This window comes from Falco punctatus (genome assembly GCF_963210335.1).
Source record: "Falco punctatus genome assembly, chromosome: 4".
Taxonomy (NCBI): domain Eukaryota; kingdom Metazoa; phylum Chordata; class Aves; order Falconiformes; family Falconidae; genus Falco; species Falco punctatus.
The window spans coordinates 71,035,785-71,056,460 of record NC_137583.1 but is presented as its reverse complement, the minus strand read 5'-3'; the positions used below and the strand labels follow the sequence as shown (position 1 = coordinate 71,056,460).

The 20,676-nt window shown below is 37.2% G+C and overlaps 1 protein-coding gene across 3 annotated transcripts in view; it reads left to right on the top strand.

Annotated features, from left to right (window-relative positions):
• The window catches only part of MLLT10 (MLLT10 histone lysine methyltransferase DOT1L cofactor), a 129,665-nt gene that overhangs the window by 14,800 nt on the left and 94,189 nt on the right, over positions 1-20,676 (top strand). For all 3 annotated transcript variants that reach the window (XM_080382345.1, XM_080382343.1, XM_080382344.1), the window contains exon 4: positions 7,176-7,230. In XM_080382345.1, the coding sequence (XP_080238471.1) occupies positions 7,176-7,230 (55 nt within the window). The remainder of the gene's footprint in view (positions 1-7,175; positions 7,231-20,676) is intronic.

The window sequence follows — 20,676 nt, the reverse complement described above, 5'->3', positions numbered from 1 at the left end:
GTTTTCATTCTGGTGTATGTGTGTTGGTGTTGTGCATGCCCCCCCCTCCCCCCCCCCCCCCCTTCCCCAATGGGCCAAAACACTAGGGGAAAGAGGGACATAGAAAAGTATAAAAGGCAGATGAGAAAATAAAACTTTCCTCTGGAGAAGATGGAATACTGATTTTACACCCTTTGAGGGAGAAGGAAAATAAATAGCATAAATGTTTTGAGCTTAGAAGATAGTTTTCCATCAAAAAAGTGAATGAAGAACATCAGTTACTTATATGTAGGTAGGCTGATATATGTGCAGGATAATGTATGTGCAGCATTGACATAACTGAAATTTTAGATGTGATTTGTGATCAACTTTGTATCCAGAGCTGCTTTCTAGATATCTGCCCTGCCCTGCCCAGAGTTTTTTGCAATGCATATGTGCTTGCTAGCATTCAGTTGTTTTACACTAACTGAAATAACTACCAATATGGATGTGTTTACCCTTCTAAGCTATTTTTTAAACCTGTACTAAGATACTTTGTATTATCTGAATTATTAGTATATAAGACTTATCTAGCATATTGAAAGTCTATAGGATTGGGAGAGATCATCTTAGATATGATAAAGATCATTAGAGTTGATTTCTGTATGCTTCCTTCTGCTAAGGCCCAAGGGTGAGGCAAAATGGTATGGAATATTGGTGAAGGTAAGTGAAGCTGTACCACAGAACTTGGGGGATGAATACCTGGATGCAGTCAGCTGTGCTGCTGGCTTCCACAGCTACCAGTGAATGGGTGGCAAGGTTGCCAAGAGCAGTGGGGAGTGCCATGGAAAGCCATTGATTAGAAACTTAGGATCAGCTGCATTGCTTACCTTTGTAAATCTGTCTGTGTACTTTGGGGGAGTGTGTTGAGTTGAGGCATTTTGGTATATACAGAAATACCTAGTAGCATGGTATGCTGTAAAATAGATGTATTTGGAAGCAAATTTAGAAGCAAACCAATAAACCTACCATTCGGCAAATGACTCTCTCTTCCTGGGTTAATTTTAGGAAATTCAATGGAGTGTGTGAAGGGTTTGTTTTCACTTAACTGTGAACTAAAACTCACAATAAAACCAAATGCATTTAACCAGTCTACTGTTTGATTAATCCTTAACAGGAGCAATAGAATAAAATGTTTTGTCTGTCAGGTTTTAACTCCTGTTGATGGAAGGATTGAAAGAGATTGAGTATCAGGTTTTAAGAACTGTGATTTTTGTGTAACTGGCTGTTACGTTATTTGTAACTTTAAGGGTCGGGTATTGCAGTCTCTTACAGTTGTTCTTTCAGTTAAATACTGGGTTTTTTTTGCTGTTATCAAGCAATGTGAGACAGTAGTTCTGTGATCAAAATGTACTTTGGATAAAAAACCTGCAACTGTTCTGGAAGCTTAAGTGTCACGCTGGATGTAGTACAGCTTGGGAGGGAAAATAAGCTTGTAAACTAAAGAGTTTGCATATATGACTGATGCTGGTTAAAAATCTTGGAATATATGAATGTCAGGGAACTATCAAAACAAAATTGGCCTAATAAATGTCTGTGTGTGGGCCCAAGAAATATGTCTGTATTACTACCAAAATTAAATTAGTCTGTTTCGGGTTTGGTGTGTGGGTTTGGGTTTTTTTTGTTTGTTGGGTTTTTTGGGGGGGTGTAGGTGTAGTGTGTGTGATGACATTTTGGTTGTGTGTTGGGGTTTTTTGTATTTAAGGCCCTTGGTTGAAATTCCATACTCACAGCCAGCATAGGCGATGCTACCTCCTGAACAGGGTGGTTGTACCCTTGCTCTGCTCCCTATCTGTGTTACTGTGGTGTTTTTTTGTTTTTTGTTTGGTTTTTTTGTTTTTTGTTTTTTGTTTTTTGTTTTTGTTTGTTTTTTAATCTGGCATTGTTGTTTCTATGGCCTTATGGAAAGATAGCTCAAAGAAGTGATCTGACTGGAAAAGTATTTTGTTTTTAGCTTGCTGATTCAGATTTCCGTATGGTCAAATGAATGCTCTTCCCAGACCAAGGGAGACAGTAGAAAGTACACAGCAGGGGATGGCCGGTGATCTATTGGCAGCAGTGTGCAATTATGTTACCTTAAAGCCAGCCTTAAGTAAAGTCAGCTGGAACTGCAGCCTGATTTCTCAGCTAACTTTTAGGAATTGTGGTCTATTTAATCTGCTGCAGATCTTCTTGTGTTATTTAGGTTAACAGGTCATATTGAGACACACTTTATTGCCTCATTGCAATGCTGGGAATCCAGTCCTTCAGGACTTTACTTGGTTGACAGCCATTATTCAGGTGAATGGTTCCATTGGCTTAACTTAGACCAGAATTCAGTAACAGAATTCTTGCACAAGAATTTTGACCTTTGTTTGCTTATAACAAGAGACAGCATATAATGGATGTCTGCAGATGATGCTTTGTGAAACTTGCTCTAAACTTACAGAACCCTGAGGGAAGAACAATGCTATATTCCTACTATTTTTTTCTCCTCTCCTACTTGTATAGTCTTGTTCCTATCTCTCTTTATCTTCCCTATCTACTGCATGTCTCTGCCTCTTTCTCTTCATTTCAACGTAAATAAGGTAGTCTGCTGGATTAAATCAGCTTCTCTATGCTTTTCCTCCATTTCCAGTTGAAAAATTGTTACAGTTAAGTTAACCAAAAGACTTGTGTAATTAGATTTGACTAATGTTATATACTGCTGGTTAAGGTAGCTCATAATCCTGGTTAAAACGAAAATACATAAGTTTCTAAAGTGATGGGTGAAAACTTTGTGCCACAATGCTGTGGAGCCAAATTGGACTGTTAAGTAATTCGGTACAGGAAGATGGATTTATTTAGCTCATTCTTTACTGAAGTTATTTTGGTCTTCTTGTCCTGGAACTTTTTTTCTGCTGGGTATCTTTAGTGGACACTTCCATTGTTTTGGTTTTTTTTTTTTTTACTGTTTATTTCTTGGTTATTTTATTTATTTCTTGGTTATGTCTACTTTTTTAATGATGACAGAAAAATTTGTTTCTTTCCCCTTCTGCATGGGCCTCCCATGCTTCTGGCCACTTCAGGTCTCTGCTGGGTGACTTTCTAAAGAATGGACCCCTCAGGAGGCAGTGGGTTTTTCATGAGACCCAGGCAGTTTCGGTTTGGCTGGATGCTGAGATTACAGGATCAGTCTTCTTTCACTTAATTAAACCTGCTGTTTATGTAGCTCAGAAGTGAGTTGTTACAGTCACACTGTCAGACAGTTCCAGCTGCACAACTTTGAGATTGGTTTCACTTTAGACCTCTACGGGAGACCCTGTAGTCCAAAGCAATTCCTGCTGAGAGTTGCCCTGAGTTCTGCTTGGCCAGGAGCTAGATCAATGAGCTTTGTTCCACCAAAGAGCTGCAAAAAATGAGATGTCCATGTTATACTCTGTCCCTTCCCTTCCTGTCCTTACAGTGTAATTTGCTACAACTTCAGTTCTTTCTACAGCCAGTATTTTTGTCTTTTTCACTTCTTTTCTTCACATCTAATTCAACTGGCTATACCTACAACACCACATGCACTGGTGTCCCTCCCTGCTATAGGACTAGTGCCCCTCAGCACACCAAAGGACGTGGTTATTTTCTTGGGTCACAGTCAGCCTCTTCAATATTCACATGTGCACTGTCTAACTTGATGATGTTTATCTGAACTGTTGATCCATCATAACAGCTTGCCCTATTTAGACTGTGATATCTTGTGGGTGTCATGTCCGCCCCTGCTACCCCTTTCCTACCCCCACCCCCCTGCCCCCAGTTTGTTTAGTAGTTTCCCACAGTATTTTTGAATGTTCAGACAATAAATTTGTGTCAGATCTTTTGCCAGAGCTGAGACTTAGAAGGCACAACTGGAGAAGAGAGCCCTGGCACAGTCTGTGTGCTCAAATATTAGAGACCGTCTGTACAGATGGTCAGATTATTCCTTATACTGTGTTGCAGAGATCAAAGCTTTATTCCATCATAAAAGTTGTAGGTGATGTGACATCTAGTAGAGCAATTCAGCTATTGCTGTTCACTTAAACTCCAAATTAGCTCCGTCCATAAGTAAGTTGGAAGAAAGAGAAAACTATGTAGACAAAACCATTATAGACTTATGAGATACATGTATACCCAACTATCCCCATTCCTTTGTCCTACAGAATCCTTTGTAACAACATGCATTTAAGCATTTTGAAAGTACCTAAGATTTTTTTTCAGTCACTTTGCAAATTCTCAGCTAAAACTATTACTTTTTTTTTTTTAAATGCTGTGTTACTGTAAGATTTTAGAACTAGTAATAAAGTGTTTTGTGTTTTTTTTTTTTTTTTTTTTGTAAAAAGAGATTTTCTGCCAGGTACTTGTCTCAAGGGATGGGGCACACTGTTCCCACTTGGCAAAGCTACTGGTGTTACTACGTGGTGCATATTGAAACTTGGGAGAGCCAAAATGGTTGACAGAATCTGAGAGTGTGGAGCCAGGGAAGGAGTTGGGCTCGTAACTTGGAGGAGGAAGTGGAAAGTGACACTGTGCGGTGTATTAGCTTACTAGGGTGCTATGTTATTGCAGTTTGTAGCCAGAATTCACTGCACCAGAAGCACTCTGTGTCATCAGAGTAAGAGTATCTCTGCACAGTTGCACAGCTCCAGCTTCAAGAAAGCTGAGTGCAGTCATTCTGCTCTCTGCCAGGGAGAAGAATGCTCCACAGAGCTCCCTGCCAGTGAGAAAGATACTCCACAGAGCTCCCTGCACTCAGGTTTTCTTCTGCTGTGCTCTGCTCACTTCTCTGCTTCAGTTTTCTGTCTTGTGTCTTCTCTGACTGGTTGCAGCCAGGGCTGCAGAGGAGTAATGAGGGAAGACGTAAAGGACCTATGCGATGCAAGACAAAAAGAAATTAGTTGAAACTGAGCTCTGGTGAGACTGAATAGAGCATGCTTAACCCTTCTGCATAAAGGACTGGTTCGGTTCCTTGCTGCTTAGTGTCCTGTGATAATTTTAATGTTTTTGATTTTGTGGTAGAAGTTTGCTAATTCTTTAATTACTAATATTATTTGCAGTACTATGGCTGCCTGCCTTCAGTTTTGCTGATTTAGCTGATTGTTTGATTATGCTTAAATTGCATCAGTAATATGACCTGAATTAAAAATGTTAAAAAGAAAAAGTTCATTTTGCTCCATTTCACTGATGTGATTTAAGGGGCAGCCCTACAGATACTTGGGTCAGCAGCTGAGGGAGTGGTGGAGGGAGAGATTAATAAGGAAGAGGTGAAGGGAAGAAGAGAACCTCCTAAACTGGTTCTGCCACTAGTGAAAATGTATGTGAAACTTCCACAGGCTTGCAGAGGTGGGGCAATGTAGACTATATTAATAGCTTCCCTTCTCTCAGTGGTAGATATATCATCTCTGCTCACTGGCCTTAAGCTGCCAGCTCACAACTTTGGGGTGGGAATAAACTTCATTACGCTGTCACCATCAATATATACCAGGTTTCTTGCTTTGAGAATCTGTTTCAGTGTATGTGGACTTCACTGGAACAAACATACTGATATTGAGTGTTTCTCAGCACCTAGTATTTAATGTTTGGAGAGATGGAGTGTGAAGATACAGCTCACATACATACTGCATATGTAGGATTTTGTTTAAAATGAACTGATCAGTTCATTTCAGTGGCAAGGAAGTCCTTATAACCTTGACTTCAAAAAAACCCAAACAAAATAGTGTAACGATCTCAGTCTGCAGGCAGCTTACATAAGTTTTCAACCATTTTTATCTCTAAATAGATAGAGAACATACACTTAATGCTGTCTTTCAGTAAATTGCTGATAGTTTTAGTAGGTGAATGTGAGGGAGGGATAAAGCAGAAGACAAAAAGCAGCAATCGTAAAGATTCTTCTAACTGTGTGAAGCTGTCTATATCAATGCACTGAGCAAAAATAATTTAAGAACTTTTTTATTCTACCTTTTGTGAAAGTCACTTTGCTGCTAATATAAATTTTATTACATGTTAAGAGGAATAGATAGTCCTCAAGATAAACTTCAGCCATATGCATTTCAGGAATGGAATTTCTCATTCCTCAAATTTGGACAACCTGTTTCTGAGGCACTTCCAGCATCATAGGCTCCTTTATTTGCTGACTTGGCAGTTAGTTGGTATGGACAATAGTACTGTTCAGGGAACACAAAGATCATCTGTACTAATGCCAGGTGTCCCTCTCCGTTTGAAGGATGTGGTGTTAAGTTTGGATCTGATGATCAGACAGTTCTTTGGTTTCTTGAAAAGCTTGTTAGACTGGTATACTTTGAGTTGTCCCTAATTTGGGAATACATAAAGGTTTTAAGAAGATTATTCCTAGGTATAGGATCTCCTGTAATGGTGTTCCTTTGAATGTCATTTGGAGCAGTTGAAGTGGAATGCATCTCAAACCTGTTCCATTTCTGTCATCTCCAGCGTGGTTTGGAATTGGTTCACGCTACTGTGGGATCAGAGATAAACTTGCTATTAGGAACTTGATAGAGACAGAAAGATTGTACTGTTGTGATTTTGGTGTATGTCAGAAGAATACGATTTCAAACTGCATGCAGACATGCAGTCTTGGAGAATTTCAAGGATGAGTCAACTTCTGACCTCCTTTTTCTGAGACAAAGTGGGGCTGGTTTTGGTCTCTCAGGGTAATTGAAAGTCTGCAAAGGCTGTGGAGTCAGCCATAGTATGTGCACCTGTGCTGATTATTATCTATGGCATGTCTTTGTGATTGACCACCTTGGTGAATATAGAGATCCTAGGAGAAGGAAATATGGTAGGGAGTCTTTGGGCTGTGCCCAAGTTTCTTACCAAGCCAGTCTACTCCATGCTACAGTTTTTGGAGGCTTTTCTCCAGAATTCCAGGGTGTGGAATCCAGGAATAAAAATTTGGAGGTAGAACTGCAAGTAGCTTTAATCTATCTATCTATCTATCTATCTATCTATCTCATAGTTTAAAGATCTGGAAGAGAAAGCATTGATCGTGACAAAGTAATATTAATATTCAAGTTAAGATTAAAGGAAAACATACCTATTCACTTCTAAAGAATGGTTGCTTCCTTAATGTCAGCTAACAGTTTTAATGTGTGTGGTTTCTTTTTCAGTGCTGCTATGATCATTCCATTTTTTTATTTTATTTTTGCTTTTTTTCCTAGAGATGTGAATTATGCCCTCATAAGGATGGTGCTTTAAAGAGAACAGATAATGGGGGTAAGTTTTATTCTTATTTTCTGTGAACTCTTATTTTGTAAGAGGGAAAGAAGTCTGTGGAAAGAAAATAATTGCAGGGATCCTAAACATCAATGAAAACACTAGCTAGTTTGGAAAGAGCGAGCTGTTTTACAGTAACCTTTATCTGGCCTATTTAGGTTGAATTAGTTGTGAGAACATCAATCATTATTCTTAGTTTTATTTTTAGAAGTTACAATGAAAGAGAAACTGCATTTTAACGTAAGATTTTAATGGGTAAAAAGGGTAAATTTTATGTGTATTTAGTTGGAGTTTGAATGTTTATAGAAAGCTGTTGAAAGTGCACCATTCATGGAGGAAAGTGGAATTTTTATGTCTGTAGCCCACACTGAATGCACCACTGCATTTTCAAAAGCTAGCTCTTTCATGCCTGATTTACTAATAGGTTCTGTAACAAAGAAGTTAGAGCTGAAAAGTTGCAGTAATGATTACCTGTTCCTTGTATCTTTCTAATTTCATTGTTCAGGTTATCGTCAGTTCTGCTCCTGCTGAGTAGAACTGCTGGAGAAATTCTCCACTGAATAACCTGTCTTGATTATGTTTATACTTATAGGTGGGTGGTATGAGTGCAAAAATTTAACTTTTCAATAATTTCTGGAATTCCTTCTCTCTTTACTAAATATGTCTAAATTCTTGTCCATCATCTACCTGTAAACAGTTTAGTCATTTTGATACTGAACCCTTTCTGTTGTGAGAGGACAAAGTATGATCAGGATTGTGGATTTCATTTGGACAGTCTGTGTAATTGTATTCTGGAGATTTTATGCTGCATATATAATATTCTGACTAATTTATATCTTAGCTTAGTGTTGATGCAGATTTGCTATTTCTGTTGCAGTTGAGTTGCAGGAACACAGAGCCTTCTTGTGTTCAAGCTGATCTACCCTTGCCTATACTTTGTAAAGTACAGTATACACGCTGGTGTTCACCATTGTAGTGTTTGCTTATCTGAAACATGTTAGTGAACTTTGCGTCATTTGTGAGTGTTGGGAGACTGTATTGAGCCTGTCATCTGTGTCAGTGAAACTACCATCTCAAGTGCCAGCCCATTACTTTAGCCTTAAAACTATTCCTCTCAGACAGGTTGATAATGGCAGTGTTGAATTAATTTCTTCAGAAATGGCAGTTGGACACTTGCTTTTTTTAGGCAGTGAGTAATAAGAAAGCCTCAAACCTCTTGAAATACACAGTAAAATTTGTGAAGTATGAAGTTTCTGATGTGTTTACTGCATTTATACTTGAAGTAGTGTTTGGGAATGCCTTGCTATTCTCTATGGTGATTTTGAAACTTTTTCTTTGCATAAAGTTTTGAGAACATACTTTGACAGTGTGCATCAAAGAGCTGAGCGTCCTGTTATCTCTCTTGTAGTTGTATTAATTGTAGTTGTGAATACTTGTCTGAAGGTGAAGTACTATATAAGATTGAAATCCTTCAAGTTTAAACAGCAAAGATGTTACACTGTATGAACAGTATTGTCCCAACTATAATTTTCATGACTAGCTATTTTCATCAGTGAAAGCTTCATAGTGAAAATTTCATAGCAGAGAAGGCTTAAGAACTTGTACTTCACCTTCTGAAAAGATACCTACCTTAGTAATAGATATTGTCCATGGTGTTGAATACAGCAAATTCAACCTTATGGACCAAATGTCCTTTAAATAACAGCTTTACAGAAGGATGTGAACTTTGGAAATAATAAACTCCGACTGGTGTTGCATTTCAGAAATCTACATTCTTAACCTGAAGGTTTCCTTTAAAAGAGTTGCCTAACAAGGTATTGTGCTGGCAGAGTTTTGGACTTAAGGAAATACTGTTGAAGGTCATGTAATGGGATTACTGTTCTAAAATTACATTTACAGTAGGTTAATATTTGGTTATAATATATATTATATATAATTATATATAATCATATTATATAAATACAATTATTATATAAAATATCACATTATATATAATATACAATAATGTATTACATAAAAAAGATAATATAATAAGGTTAATAATTCCCTTCACATTTTGTTGTGAAGGGAAGTGATAAAAAGATGCAGGTCTTCCTGAAGAAACTTTGAAACAAACATTTCTGATAAAACCTTGGAAGGATCCAGCTTTAGACATTTGTAATTATGGAGTCTTTTCTGTAAGTATAGGAATAATTAAGTGGTCTATAGCTTTTCAGAATGACTGAAGAAATTACTGATTTTATGTCAGTGACACAAAGTTATGCTTCTTTCTGCCTTCTGGCAACAGGTAACTGCAGTCTGTAGCCAGAAAACCAAAGCAGTTTTTGTTTTGAATATGCAGATAGCATAGCTCATGCATATGTATGATCTGCTGCTCTAGCAGATTTTTTTTTTTTTTTTTTGTAACAGTCTTCTGGATATTTGCTTTTTAATAGTGTGAAGAAATGTGTTTTGTTTGGGTGTTGAAGATACTGTATTTTCTTTTATGTCAGGAATCTTAGTGTCTTGTGGTCTGCTGAGCTTTTACTAAAGGGTTCCATGATTTTCTTAACCTGCAGTAAGATGCCATTGCTGCAGAGAGGACCCTAGCTATGCATTACTTCCTCCTCCTCTGTGATGGTACTAGCATTTAACATCACCCTCCACCCCCTGCCCCGGGTTCCTTTTCAGCTAAATGAAATCGGTTCCCTGACTCGGCGGACCACGCTAGTGCTGCTATAGGGGAACAGCCAGGACTGTTCTTTTACCAGCGGCCTGTACATTAGCTGTCTTAAGTCGGTTGCACAGCTGTAACTGAAAGCAGCCTATTCTTACAGCACCTATATATTGGTGTTATCTTGCTTTTAAGAACTTTGGGGCACTGCAAGATATATATGACAAAGTAGTCTGGGAATCAGACTTGCATTGTTGTTAAGTATGACTTACTGATTAGAAAATAGTAGTGGTGCTCTATGGTGTGGTTTTGTTGGTGTGTTGTGGGGTTTTCTGTCCCCCCCTACCTCCAAGTGGCATGAGGTTCTTTTGTGTGCATTCTTCCTCCTTCTCCCTCTCCCTTTATTGACCTGTTCCTGCTTATCTGACTTTCTGGAGATCAGCAGTTCTCTAGATTTGCTTCTTAGGTTTCATATTTTTAGTTGGAGACATCTACTCTGCCTTAGTTGTGCTTATCAGTACAGTTGTTGAGGGTTAATGTTATGTGTTCCAGTATCATCTGTGGCAAATACGGAATTAACAGTTTTCAGTGATACCATAAATACAGTGTTCTTGGAGCAGTACCGTCTGAGACCTTACGCAGAACTTGAAAGTGCCAGCCTGAGATGCTAAGAGAAGAGGAGCGTATCATGGAGGCCAAACAGCATTTCACCTGCTCTCTTTATTACTGTGAAGTAGATTCTTGGGAGTTTTCTTGTATGACTTCTCAGTATACTTTCCCAGCCTACAAATAATTACGCTCTGGGACTTGTTTAACCAGAACTGGTATTTTTGTGTTTAATGGAAGAGTCCATCACACTATTTATGTGTCCTCTTCTGCGTAAAAGTTTAGTTCCATAATGTTGTGTGGCAAGGCGTTTTGCAGTTGATCTGTACATTATGTCAAGATGTACACTGGTTTGTTTTGATGCTGTTACCTGACAGTTTTATTTGATGCCGCTTGGCACTTGCCAAGGGATAGGACGAGCCAAAGAGCAATTATTCAATGTTCACCTTTTCAGTGCTTCTTCTGGCTTTATAGACCTCTGTCATATTCTTCTTTTGTCTCCTTTTCAGGATGAAGGAGCCCAAAGTGGGCATTCCTTGTACAGAAAACTGACCATCCCCTTTCTCCTTCTCTATATGTCTTCCAAATAGTACATAGTCCTTACCAGAGCTGAATGTGAAATTTTAGAGAAGCAAATCTACTGTACGTGATGCTATGGAATCTCTAGACTGCAAAATGATTACAGTATGATTTAGTGTTCCCTAACATAGACTACTGACGTAATTATGGGTCACCATTTTTTGGTACACATTTTTCTCATTAACTACAGAATGTTTTCACTAGCCTAAGCATTCATGCTACCTTGAAACTAGGATAAATCCTGAAATTGGAATGAAGGCATTGATTTTATAGCAAGGCTTTTGCCTGAAGAATATTCTTAAAATTGGGTGCACTGTTTTCTGCATTTGCTCTGAAAACAGAAGACATGGGTAATTTGCATTTTTGCAGCATTAACTGTTTTTACAGCCATAGTTAACTCTTGGCTCTTTGGGTTATTGGAGATGGAATGGGACAAGTGGAAGTTCAGTTATTCTAGATAATGGTGACTGTACTCTGTACTAACCAAGAGGTTTCTAGGCAGTGTTGTGGAAATTTTACACTTTAGTGTTGGTGCAGAATCATCTGCATGGATTTCCAAGTTACTAGCGTGTCTGGGTCTGGGAGGACTGAAGAGTCATGTAAAGTGCCAGGTGGAAATGACATTTTTTGTTGCCCGTAACCACCTTAGGTACACTGGAGAGTACACAGATGCCTGCCTGTTCTTGGCTTGGTGATGGTGGGTGCTGTCACTGTAATCAGAACCCATAGTGAGCTCAAAGAGATAATTCTGTCTGGATTTGAGTGGAATATGTCCTAGTCTGCTTCAATGTCTGTCCCTCCTGTGTTTTCCATTGTCAGAGACCTGAACTGACCCTGAACAGAAGCAGCTAATGTCTGGTTCTGCATGTTTGTTTGCTTTCTTCATACTGTGAAAATGGTCATTCTGCTCCTGCACTTGTACAGATCTTGGAAACCATACAGTTGGATTTAGCAGAGTGTAGCCTGGACTAATATCTGTGGTGTGGCTTATCGGTCAGCAGCAGGTTATCTGTGCTAAGGATTATTAAGAGTTGACTGTATTTAGCTACATGTTTGATTTAATTAATTTTTTAAGGACATTGCACAGTTATGATCAGGGTGATTAAGTTTTGAATACATTTTAATAATTTGGCTGCCTAATATTTGTGACTGTCTTACAGCTATGGTTAATTTTTGTGAATAAGAAATAATCTTTCCTATATGTGGGCTTTGTGGAATTTGTTTTTATATAAACAGGACTTTTCAGTGTTCAGAGGCTGCAGTTCTATAAATTCTGTTATTTACTGTAGTTTTTATTGATTTTTTAATTGATATTAAAAGTAGAAAAATAGGATTGAGTTGAAAAAGGAACTTTTCTCTTAGAATATATTTATTGACAGAATTCCTTGCTAAGTTTGGTATTCATGTTCATTCAGAGGCATCACTGTGGTTTTAAACACACGACTGTTTTTTTGAAATGAGAAAAACTGATGCGTGTATGAGTTGCTAATTGATTTGCTGTCTTATGTGTAAGAAGGCTGTTGAAAGAGAGGTTTACTTTTAGTTTTGTACTCTATATGGATTAGTAGTTGGACAAAATATAAACACATTTTTTTTGGAAGACAGAAAAGCAACAAGTGAGCATTTGTTTGAAGATACTTGAGAATTGTTGGCTGTTTGACAGTTTTGGGCCTTTTCCATTCAGTAATGTTTCCTTGACTGTTGCAGTAATTTCCTTTGGGTTTTTGACACCCAGTGAGGAGGAAATAAAATCACGAGCATTGGAATGTATTATGTTTTTTTTTGAATCCAAATTCTTCTATCTTCTCATAATACTGGGTATGCAGTGTGTTTTTGTGCAAATTGTGCAGTTGTATGTAATACTGTGCATCTCCTATTCAAATAGTTTTCCTACAGTAATCTTTGTCCACGATTTTCTGTAAGCCTAAAAGGCTTGATTTTGCTGTACAAGTTGTTACTTTGAAATCTGATTCCACTGGATGATGATCAGGAATGCTGTCTAACAGCATTCTTTGTGTGACTTTTCACCAAGACTTCTTTCATGCAGCTGCTTGGGAAAAGGCCAGTTAACAATGTGGTGGTTTTATGTCATGGTCCAGGCCCTCTCTTCCCATCCCCTGGGTTAGCGTCGGGGTCTCCCAAGTCTATAAAAACATTATACGCTCGATTTTGCTATCGCTGTTGTTAGTCAGCAGCTCTCACCTTCAAGTTTACTGATCTGATACATTTTCTGTGGATGGTATAATGTCATATGTACGCATTCAGGCATACGCATTTTGTAAGGGGTGCTTACCTACAGATGTTGTGGTCCTTTAGTGTTGTGCAGATTTGTAGGGGTTTGAATGTGTATTTTTTTTTTTAACTGGGAAAGACATTAAAAATTGATAAACAATTTAAAATATTTTACTAATATACATACTACCATGTAATCTATATTGTGTATTTATTATTTATATTGCTAGTAATCATAATGTATAACTATGACAGATTTTTTTTAGAGCTTTAGATAAATATTTATGACACTACTTCCTTATGTTGTATCAAAGGATTTCTTGAGGAAGGGGAAAGAAACTCATTAATGCTTGTAGCATGCCAGATAAAATTATTAAAGCTATTAGCTTACCCAGTGTACCAGTGGAATGTAATGTGAAGCTGTTTTAAAAACGTACTATTTGCTGTGCTGCTGAATGATGATCCAAAGTGAATTTTTCAAATGTACCAATTCTTTGAGGAACAAATTTTGATAAATGGAGAGTTTGGTGAAATTCTATAGCAGGATTCTGTAGGGTGAAGCCTTTGCTTCATAGACAAACTATTGATTTATTTGATCAGAAATTATCCTTCTTTCTATGTACCAATGACTAGCAACCACAGTTGTGAGAGCTCTAGTGGTTAGTGTGAGCACTTTTTTTACCCAGGTTTGAAAAGACTGGATCAAACAATGCAGTTACAACACTATATTATAGCAAACTCTAAAACTGTATTTACTAGGGTAAGGAAAATATAGTAACTTAAGATGATAGTTTTATTTTCTGCAAGTTTTATTGTCTTTACAGGAAAGGAAGATCAGGGTCAAAATAAAAAAGCATGTGGAATGCTTTCATGGAGAGAGCTTAACTAAAGGTCTACAATAGCATTTATTTTTACCCTCTGGCAAATGGTAACAGTCTTAAAGACATCTTGCTGTATTCACCTTTCAGAGTGGGACAGAGCTGAGTCTTGGGGTCAGTCAGCAGATCTGATAGTTGTGGAAACTGAGGGTGCAATTTCCTGTAATCTAGAACAGCTGTTGACCTCTGCTGAGCAGAGTGGCCTGTAGTTATCCCATGGGTGGCTGTTTCTGCACTGGTAGTTTTGTGTATGGTAATCACACCGCCTCAGTGTGGGTTGTATCAACTTATTTACTGATTGTACTGGAAAGGTAAACTTCTGTTATCCCACAAGTTTAGTAATCGGGTGAATAAAATATTGTACTCTGCTACATGGCAAGCTTATACTATGTGGATAGGCCAAGGAGGCACAGTTGAAAGTGAACAGTAAGGTGAGACCTTACCTTTTAGTGGCAGCCCACAGTTGAAATGAATTGAGATATATCCTTAAATTACAACCTGGAGCAACCATGATAAGAAATGAACTAACATTTCAAAAGGAAATGTTTTTACATGCTAGAATAATTCCTTCACTTGATTTAGGAGTGAGCTGTAGTTTTAAGCAAAGTAGAATTTCCTTAGTGAGTTATAATGGACTCTTCAAGAACTACACAAAACACATAAACAAATTCTACTCTGGAATTGGTGCATGGTTAGGAGACGGTGATGACATTCCAGAGCTCTCCTTTGGGACCAGACTGACACTATGGTTGGATCTTGGTGTGAGTTTGTGATTCTGGCCTCTGCAGTCTGGTACTGCTTTGCAGTACAGCTTTAACATTGATTGTAGTTAAGTAGAGGCCCTAGTGTAGTGCCTACTCTGTGTCTTTTAGATCACAAGCTGTAGGTGGGCTTCTCTTGATTTGGATAGTAGGATGGACTATAAGTTTGTTGCTGTTATTTTATTATGAAGTAAAAATTCTAAAAGTAAGGCTTCAAAATTTGTACTGTAAGATTTAATGGTACTATGAATTGATTGACAGTGACAGTGCTTTTGTGAATCAGGTTTTGAACGCTTAAGCAGTAGTTTTAAAGGCATAAAATTAGGTGGATAATGTACTATGTATTTTTTATCTTCTTGGATTTCATTCATTAATTTTTAGATTACTTCAGTAGAGTTTGGTTCTAGTTACAGAGTTCTTTGTTGGCAACAGTCTTTTGTTTGCTGATGGTGAAATTATTAGGAGCTACTTGTTGTCACATTAGGATAACAGATGAACTGTTTACTTTTGGTTAGGATTACGGAAGCTGAGTTTTGTTACTCTGAATGTTAATGAATAATGTATATTCAAATTATATATGCTAAGTATGTACTGCTAGGCTTTCAATGAACTAAAAATCTGTTAGGAACCTGAAATAAAAATCTCAGCAAAAGATTAGTAAAACTTGGATAGATTCTGTGCTAGTAATTAAACATTTTGTGTGTCAGAGTGAAACACAAAAATTGGAAAAACTCAGTAGTGTGTCTGAGGGATGAATCTAAAAAGGACTCAAGTCAAAAGCTGGAAGTTTTATAAGACAGTTTTAAACTCTGAAGGCTTTTCAGCATGAATCTTCAATTTATGATAATATTGGATAAAACTGTTTTAATTATTATTGTTATCAAAGTAGATCTTGGAATTGGTTTATATGTGGTTTTGATGTTGTTTTGATGTTGGTTAGAGTTGTTTCCCAAGATCTCTTCAAAGGAAAGTGTCTTAGCTATGCTTGTGTGATGTTATCTTAGAAAGCATGGTGCATTTTTTTTTTTTAAAAGGTAAGCAGCATTTGCCAAAGTTATTGGACTTGAAAGCACAGTTGAAGTAAATATTTTTGATTTTAATTTATCTCACCAGTAAGTTGTTTCTAATAAGTAACAATCAAAACCAGATTCTGGATAGAAGCATTGATTGTTGTAGAATATTGGATTGTTTAAAGCAAAAGAGGCAGTGAACCTGCCAGCCCATGGTAGCCTTCTGTATTTTTTCCCTGCCACTTCAGAGAAAGCAGTGCTGATAAGAATACACAGAAACTAGCAAACTCAGTGGCTGATTTGGCTCCTTGTAATACATTTCTTAATTTCTTGTTTTTAAGCTAAAGCCCAAGTTTATTTTAAAATAAGCAAGCTGGGCATTGTCATCTAGTAAAAATACTATTATTGAGAAAGCACATAGGTCAAATGGCCACCCTCTCAAAGACTGAAAAATAGTAAGTTAAGTAAGGGGAGTGGGGGAATTCTGAGGGTAGGGAAAATTTAAAGAACGTTTTGCAAGATGCCGGTTCCAGCATTTTCGAAAACATGAGGCCTGTGCCCCTCCGTCCCGCCTCCTGTTAAAGTTGTCCTGAAAGGGAGATGAAAGCAAAAGTAAATTGAGTAAATAAGGAATTCAGTGGGAATAGTAAGAGTTTGTTAGCAATTACTGTAAATTTTATACGTAAAATTAAAAGAAGTGAGAAATAAGTCTGTGGCCAGTTGTTTGGATGCCAACCATGCACAACCAAAGTGAATGGAAGCTTATAATTGATTAAAATAGTAAAGGTTATGGTTTATACAGATGGTTTTAGCAAATTCATTTGGAACAAAAGTGATCTGAAAAATGGCATGACTGCCTGGCTAAGTTTGTTGAACAATTAAGAAAAGTCAGAGTATCTTGTTGTTATTTTTGTGTGGTGTTTTGGGTGAAGAGGAATGGTGATAAAATAATTTTCAGTTTCAACAGAAACTAGTGAGAATGTTTTAAGTGTTATTGAACGTGTAGAACAGTGCTACTGGAGTTGTTTTTTATTAAGTCTAAAAGATGGGTTTACAACAGTATCTTTCACACTTAAACAGTGGGAAAGCTCAAAAAGACTGGATTTTTAATGATGGGGTTTTTCATGGGGGGGGTCGGAGGGGGGAGAGAGTAGGAGAGATGTGTGGTTGCTGAAGTTCATAGTTGTCTAAGAATAACGTAGCAAGTGATTTGAATAGGAAATTTACAGTGTAGTCTTTATGGCTTAGTGGAGTTAATTGAAAAAGATGTATTTTAATTTAGTTTTAAGTATCATAAATCCTTATAAATGCTTCCTTCTTTTATCCACTGTATGCACAGTTTTGATGGGTGTCTGTTTAGGATGTTTCATTATCCCTGCAGACAAAGTAGGCAATTGTCATCCAGTAAAAAATAGTAGACAAAAGCAACTCAACTCTGAACATGACAGTAGGTACTCTATTCTGTTGGGATTCAGAGCTCTGTGCTCTATTTCAGAGTAGTTGTCTAAAATGAGAAGGAAGTGGCAGTGGAGGGTGGGAGAGGCAGAGCTCTGTGCTCTATTTCAGAGTAGTTGTCTAAAATGAGAAGGAAGTGGCAGTGGAGGGTGGGAGAGGCAGAGCTCTGTGCTCTATTTCAGAGTAGTTGTCTAAAATGAGAAGGAAGTGGCAGTGGAGGGTGGGAGAGGCATTTTCTCACTGTGTTGTATAGTCAAGAGTCCTTTTCGTTGCAGAAAATGGTTAAGAGTCTAGTCTGCTTGTATGCTAGTAGCTCCTTCTTCCATCAATGAGAGACAGAGGAAAGCTATCATGCTTTGTTTTGCTGTAGGCATCCTTACGTGCTTACTCTTCATAGCAGTGGTGACTAGTCTTTTGATGCTTAGGGAAAAGGTGATGGTTGTTTGCTTCCTTGTCTGTATTCCTCCACTACTATCTGGTCCTTATATGGTGAAACTGAATCTTCTTGACCTACCTTAAGTTGAGAAATTTTGTGGAGGAGACCTTCTTGAGTTTTCCGAAGATGGAGATTCCACAGCACCTTTAGGCAACCAATCTGTAACCACACTTGTTATGGAAAAATGTCGTCCTTATTCTTTCTTCAGGGAGAGCTGCTGAACCTCTGCCTCTTTTGGTTCTTCCGGGTGAGCTGTTGTGCTCTGACAATTTTGTTTCTTCACCAGTAAAACTTCGGACAAAAGAACATTTAAGCAGTTGTGTATGGAGTCTCTGAGCCCTAGTGGGAGCTGGTGCTGGAGTTAGGCTTCTTTTATGTTGTAAGCATTTGAGGCTGGTAATGTAAAGATGCTGCACACTCCCCTAGAGTTAAAGTTTTAGTGAACATGTTGTGAATTTTCAGCAAGGTTGGATTATCTGGGATCTAAGGATGCCACCCGGCAACTAATGGAAAAGGTCCCTGGTCCTCAATTCCCTGGGTGCTTGTTGACTGCTTGTTCAACAAGTGTATTAGTGATGTGGTAGTTCATTTATTTCATTATACAGATGCTGCTTTTGTTTTCATGAAAGTGTGCTATTGCCAACACCTATTCTGGGTGTATTTTGCTCTCTGTATTTTGGAAATCAGAATATATTAAGCTTTTAGGTTTAATTTGTTTTGATAGTGTAGGAGTGGTTGTTAAAGTTACTTCTGAAACTGGTTTCTTGTAGTGAAAATAATTTGCTTACCAAAATTGCAGTTGGCTTAAGTGAATTTTTTTTTTTTTAATGTCTCTGGTATATTTTGTATATTTACTTGATAATTTTCCATTATAAGTAAGTATAACTGGAGTACAGGCTTCATTACATCTGAAGTAAAAGCTTTTGCCATCTGTTTATGTGTAACTAACTGAAGAAGGTTTTTTTTCAAAATTTTAGTGTCACTTTTCTACTGGTTTAGTGGGTTTATTACATGAATAGTGTTTCTACATGAGTTAATTTGTTGAGAGATTTAAAGATAAATATTCACCATTAACACTGTGTTAACGTTTATTTATCTGCCTTTAGTAAGATGACTCTGGTTTAGGGCAGTTTGCAAGTTTTACAGAAGTCCTTATAAACGCTTATTCCCTGAAGATACTTCAAGCAGAGAACAGAAAGACTGTGATTTTTATAGCTTTTTTTCAGTCTGTTAATGATAATTTTAAATGGTCTGTGGAAGTAGTTTTAAAAGCAGCTCATGTTAGGAAGTTTGTACTTTCTTTTCCCTACTCTTGTATTAGTGTGATGCTTCTTCTTGTGTGGAGTAATTCTACAAACTATTTGTGAATAAAATGATGAAGTAGCAGTGTTTAATTGTAGATGAAATGCTAGAATGATACATGTTACGTTCACTATGAATGTTGATGATGATGATAGTTATGTGTGTGTGTCTTCATTTTCTATATAACTACCAATTGAGTAAATGGGGGAGGGGGGGACACTAATTAGTTGGAAGCAACTACAAATGATTTGTGCTTTAAGAAAAGAATGAAAAGCACGTATGCAATTCCAGATACTAAATACTATTCCAGAGTCTCAACAATACTACTTGTAAGTAAGTACAACTTTGTTTCGCTCAGTTCAAGAGTCAACGTATGGTTGGGTGAAGAAATTAAGAACCTTTAGATTCAGTAGAGTAGTTAAAAAGAGAAAATACGAGATGAAAACAAAACTCAGAAGGTCTGCAGCGAGGCAGTATGGTGGGTTTTATGTGTGATTTCTTGTTGTTGTATTTTTTAAAAAAACAACTATAGGATGCATTTGTACAACAATAATTTACTTTGTTTACCTAATCTAATAATCTGCTAGATTATCTAATTATGTAACTCTGACATTTTGTGTCCTTAGTATTTGCATACAAGTAAGCTTGGACAGAAGGAAAGCACAATTACTTTTAAGGTGTACTTGAAGGTCTGGTGACAAAAGATTTCAGTTTTCCTCTTGGGGAAAACAGAATTCACACTGAATGATTAGCCACACCAAACTGACTTTCAGGTGATGTAGCACTATACTATGCAGTGTTACTTTTGTAATTGTATTATTAGGGTCAGTATATTAATATGTTGTGTTAGCTATATAGCAGCTTCTGCTAAATTTACTGTTAGGGCAGACTCCTCCACTGAAACAATCTAACAATTCTTCAGGATCTTAGTATTCAAAAAAGGCCTGAAATTAGTAGGTTTTTTTCTGAATTGGTGTTTTCCCCTCCTCCTCTATCCAACTGAATGTCAGACAATTAGGTATATTTACTTATTGAAATGTTACTTACCATATTGTGCTATAACAACTGAGCATTTATTGATGACCCCAAGTTAATAAGTTAGAACAAGACTGGATATAGGAGTTGGTATTCCTACGAAAAAGATGAGTTGGCCATACATTCAAAGAAGAAAAAGAAGAGATTTGATAGAAGGTGTGTGTGTGTGTGTGTTTTGGATTTCTTTTTCTATAGAAAGAAAACAGGAGTCTAGTCAAATTAGAATGACTTTGTTTAAATAAAAAGTATACGCAGAAGTCTTAAATGATGGTAATGCTTGCATAAATATTAGTTTGTTCAGATAGTATTTCCCCTTTTGCAGGAATTTGCATAGCTTTTATGTGATGACTTGTGTTAACCCAAGAGGTTTAAAGAAATAATCCATTTTTCCATTTGTGTGTCACTGTTTGTACAGATCATTATTCAGTTGAGAATTTGTAAAAGTAATACTCCATGAAATCCAAATACTAAACTTAAAAATGTATTAGAGCTCGTCTAA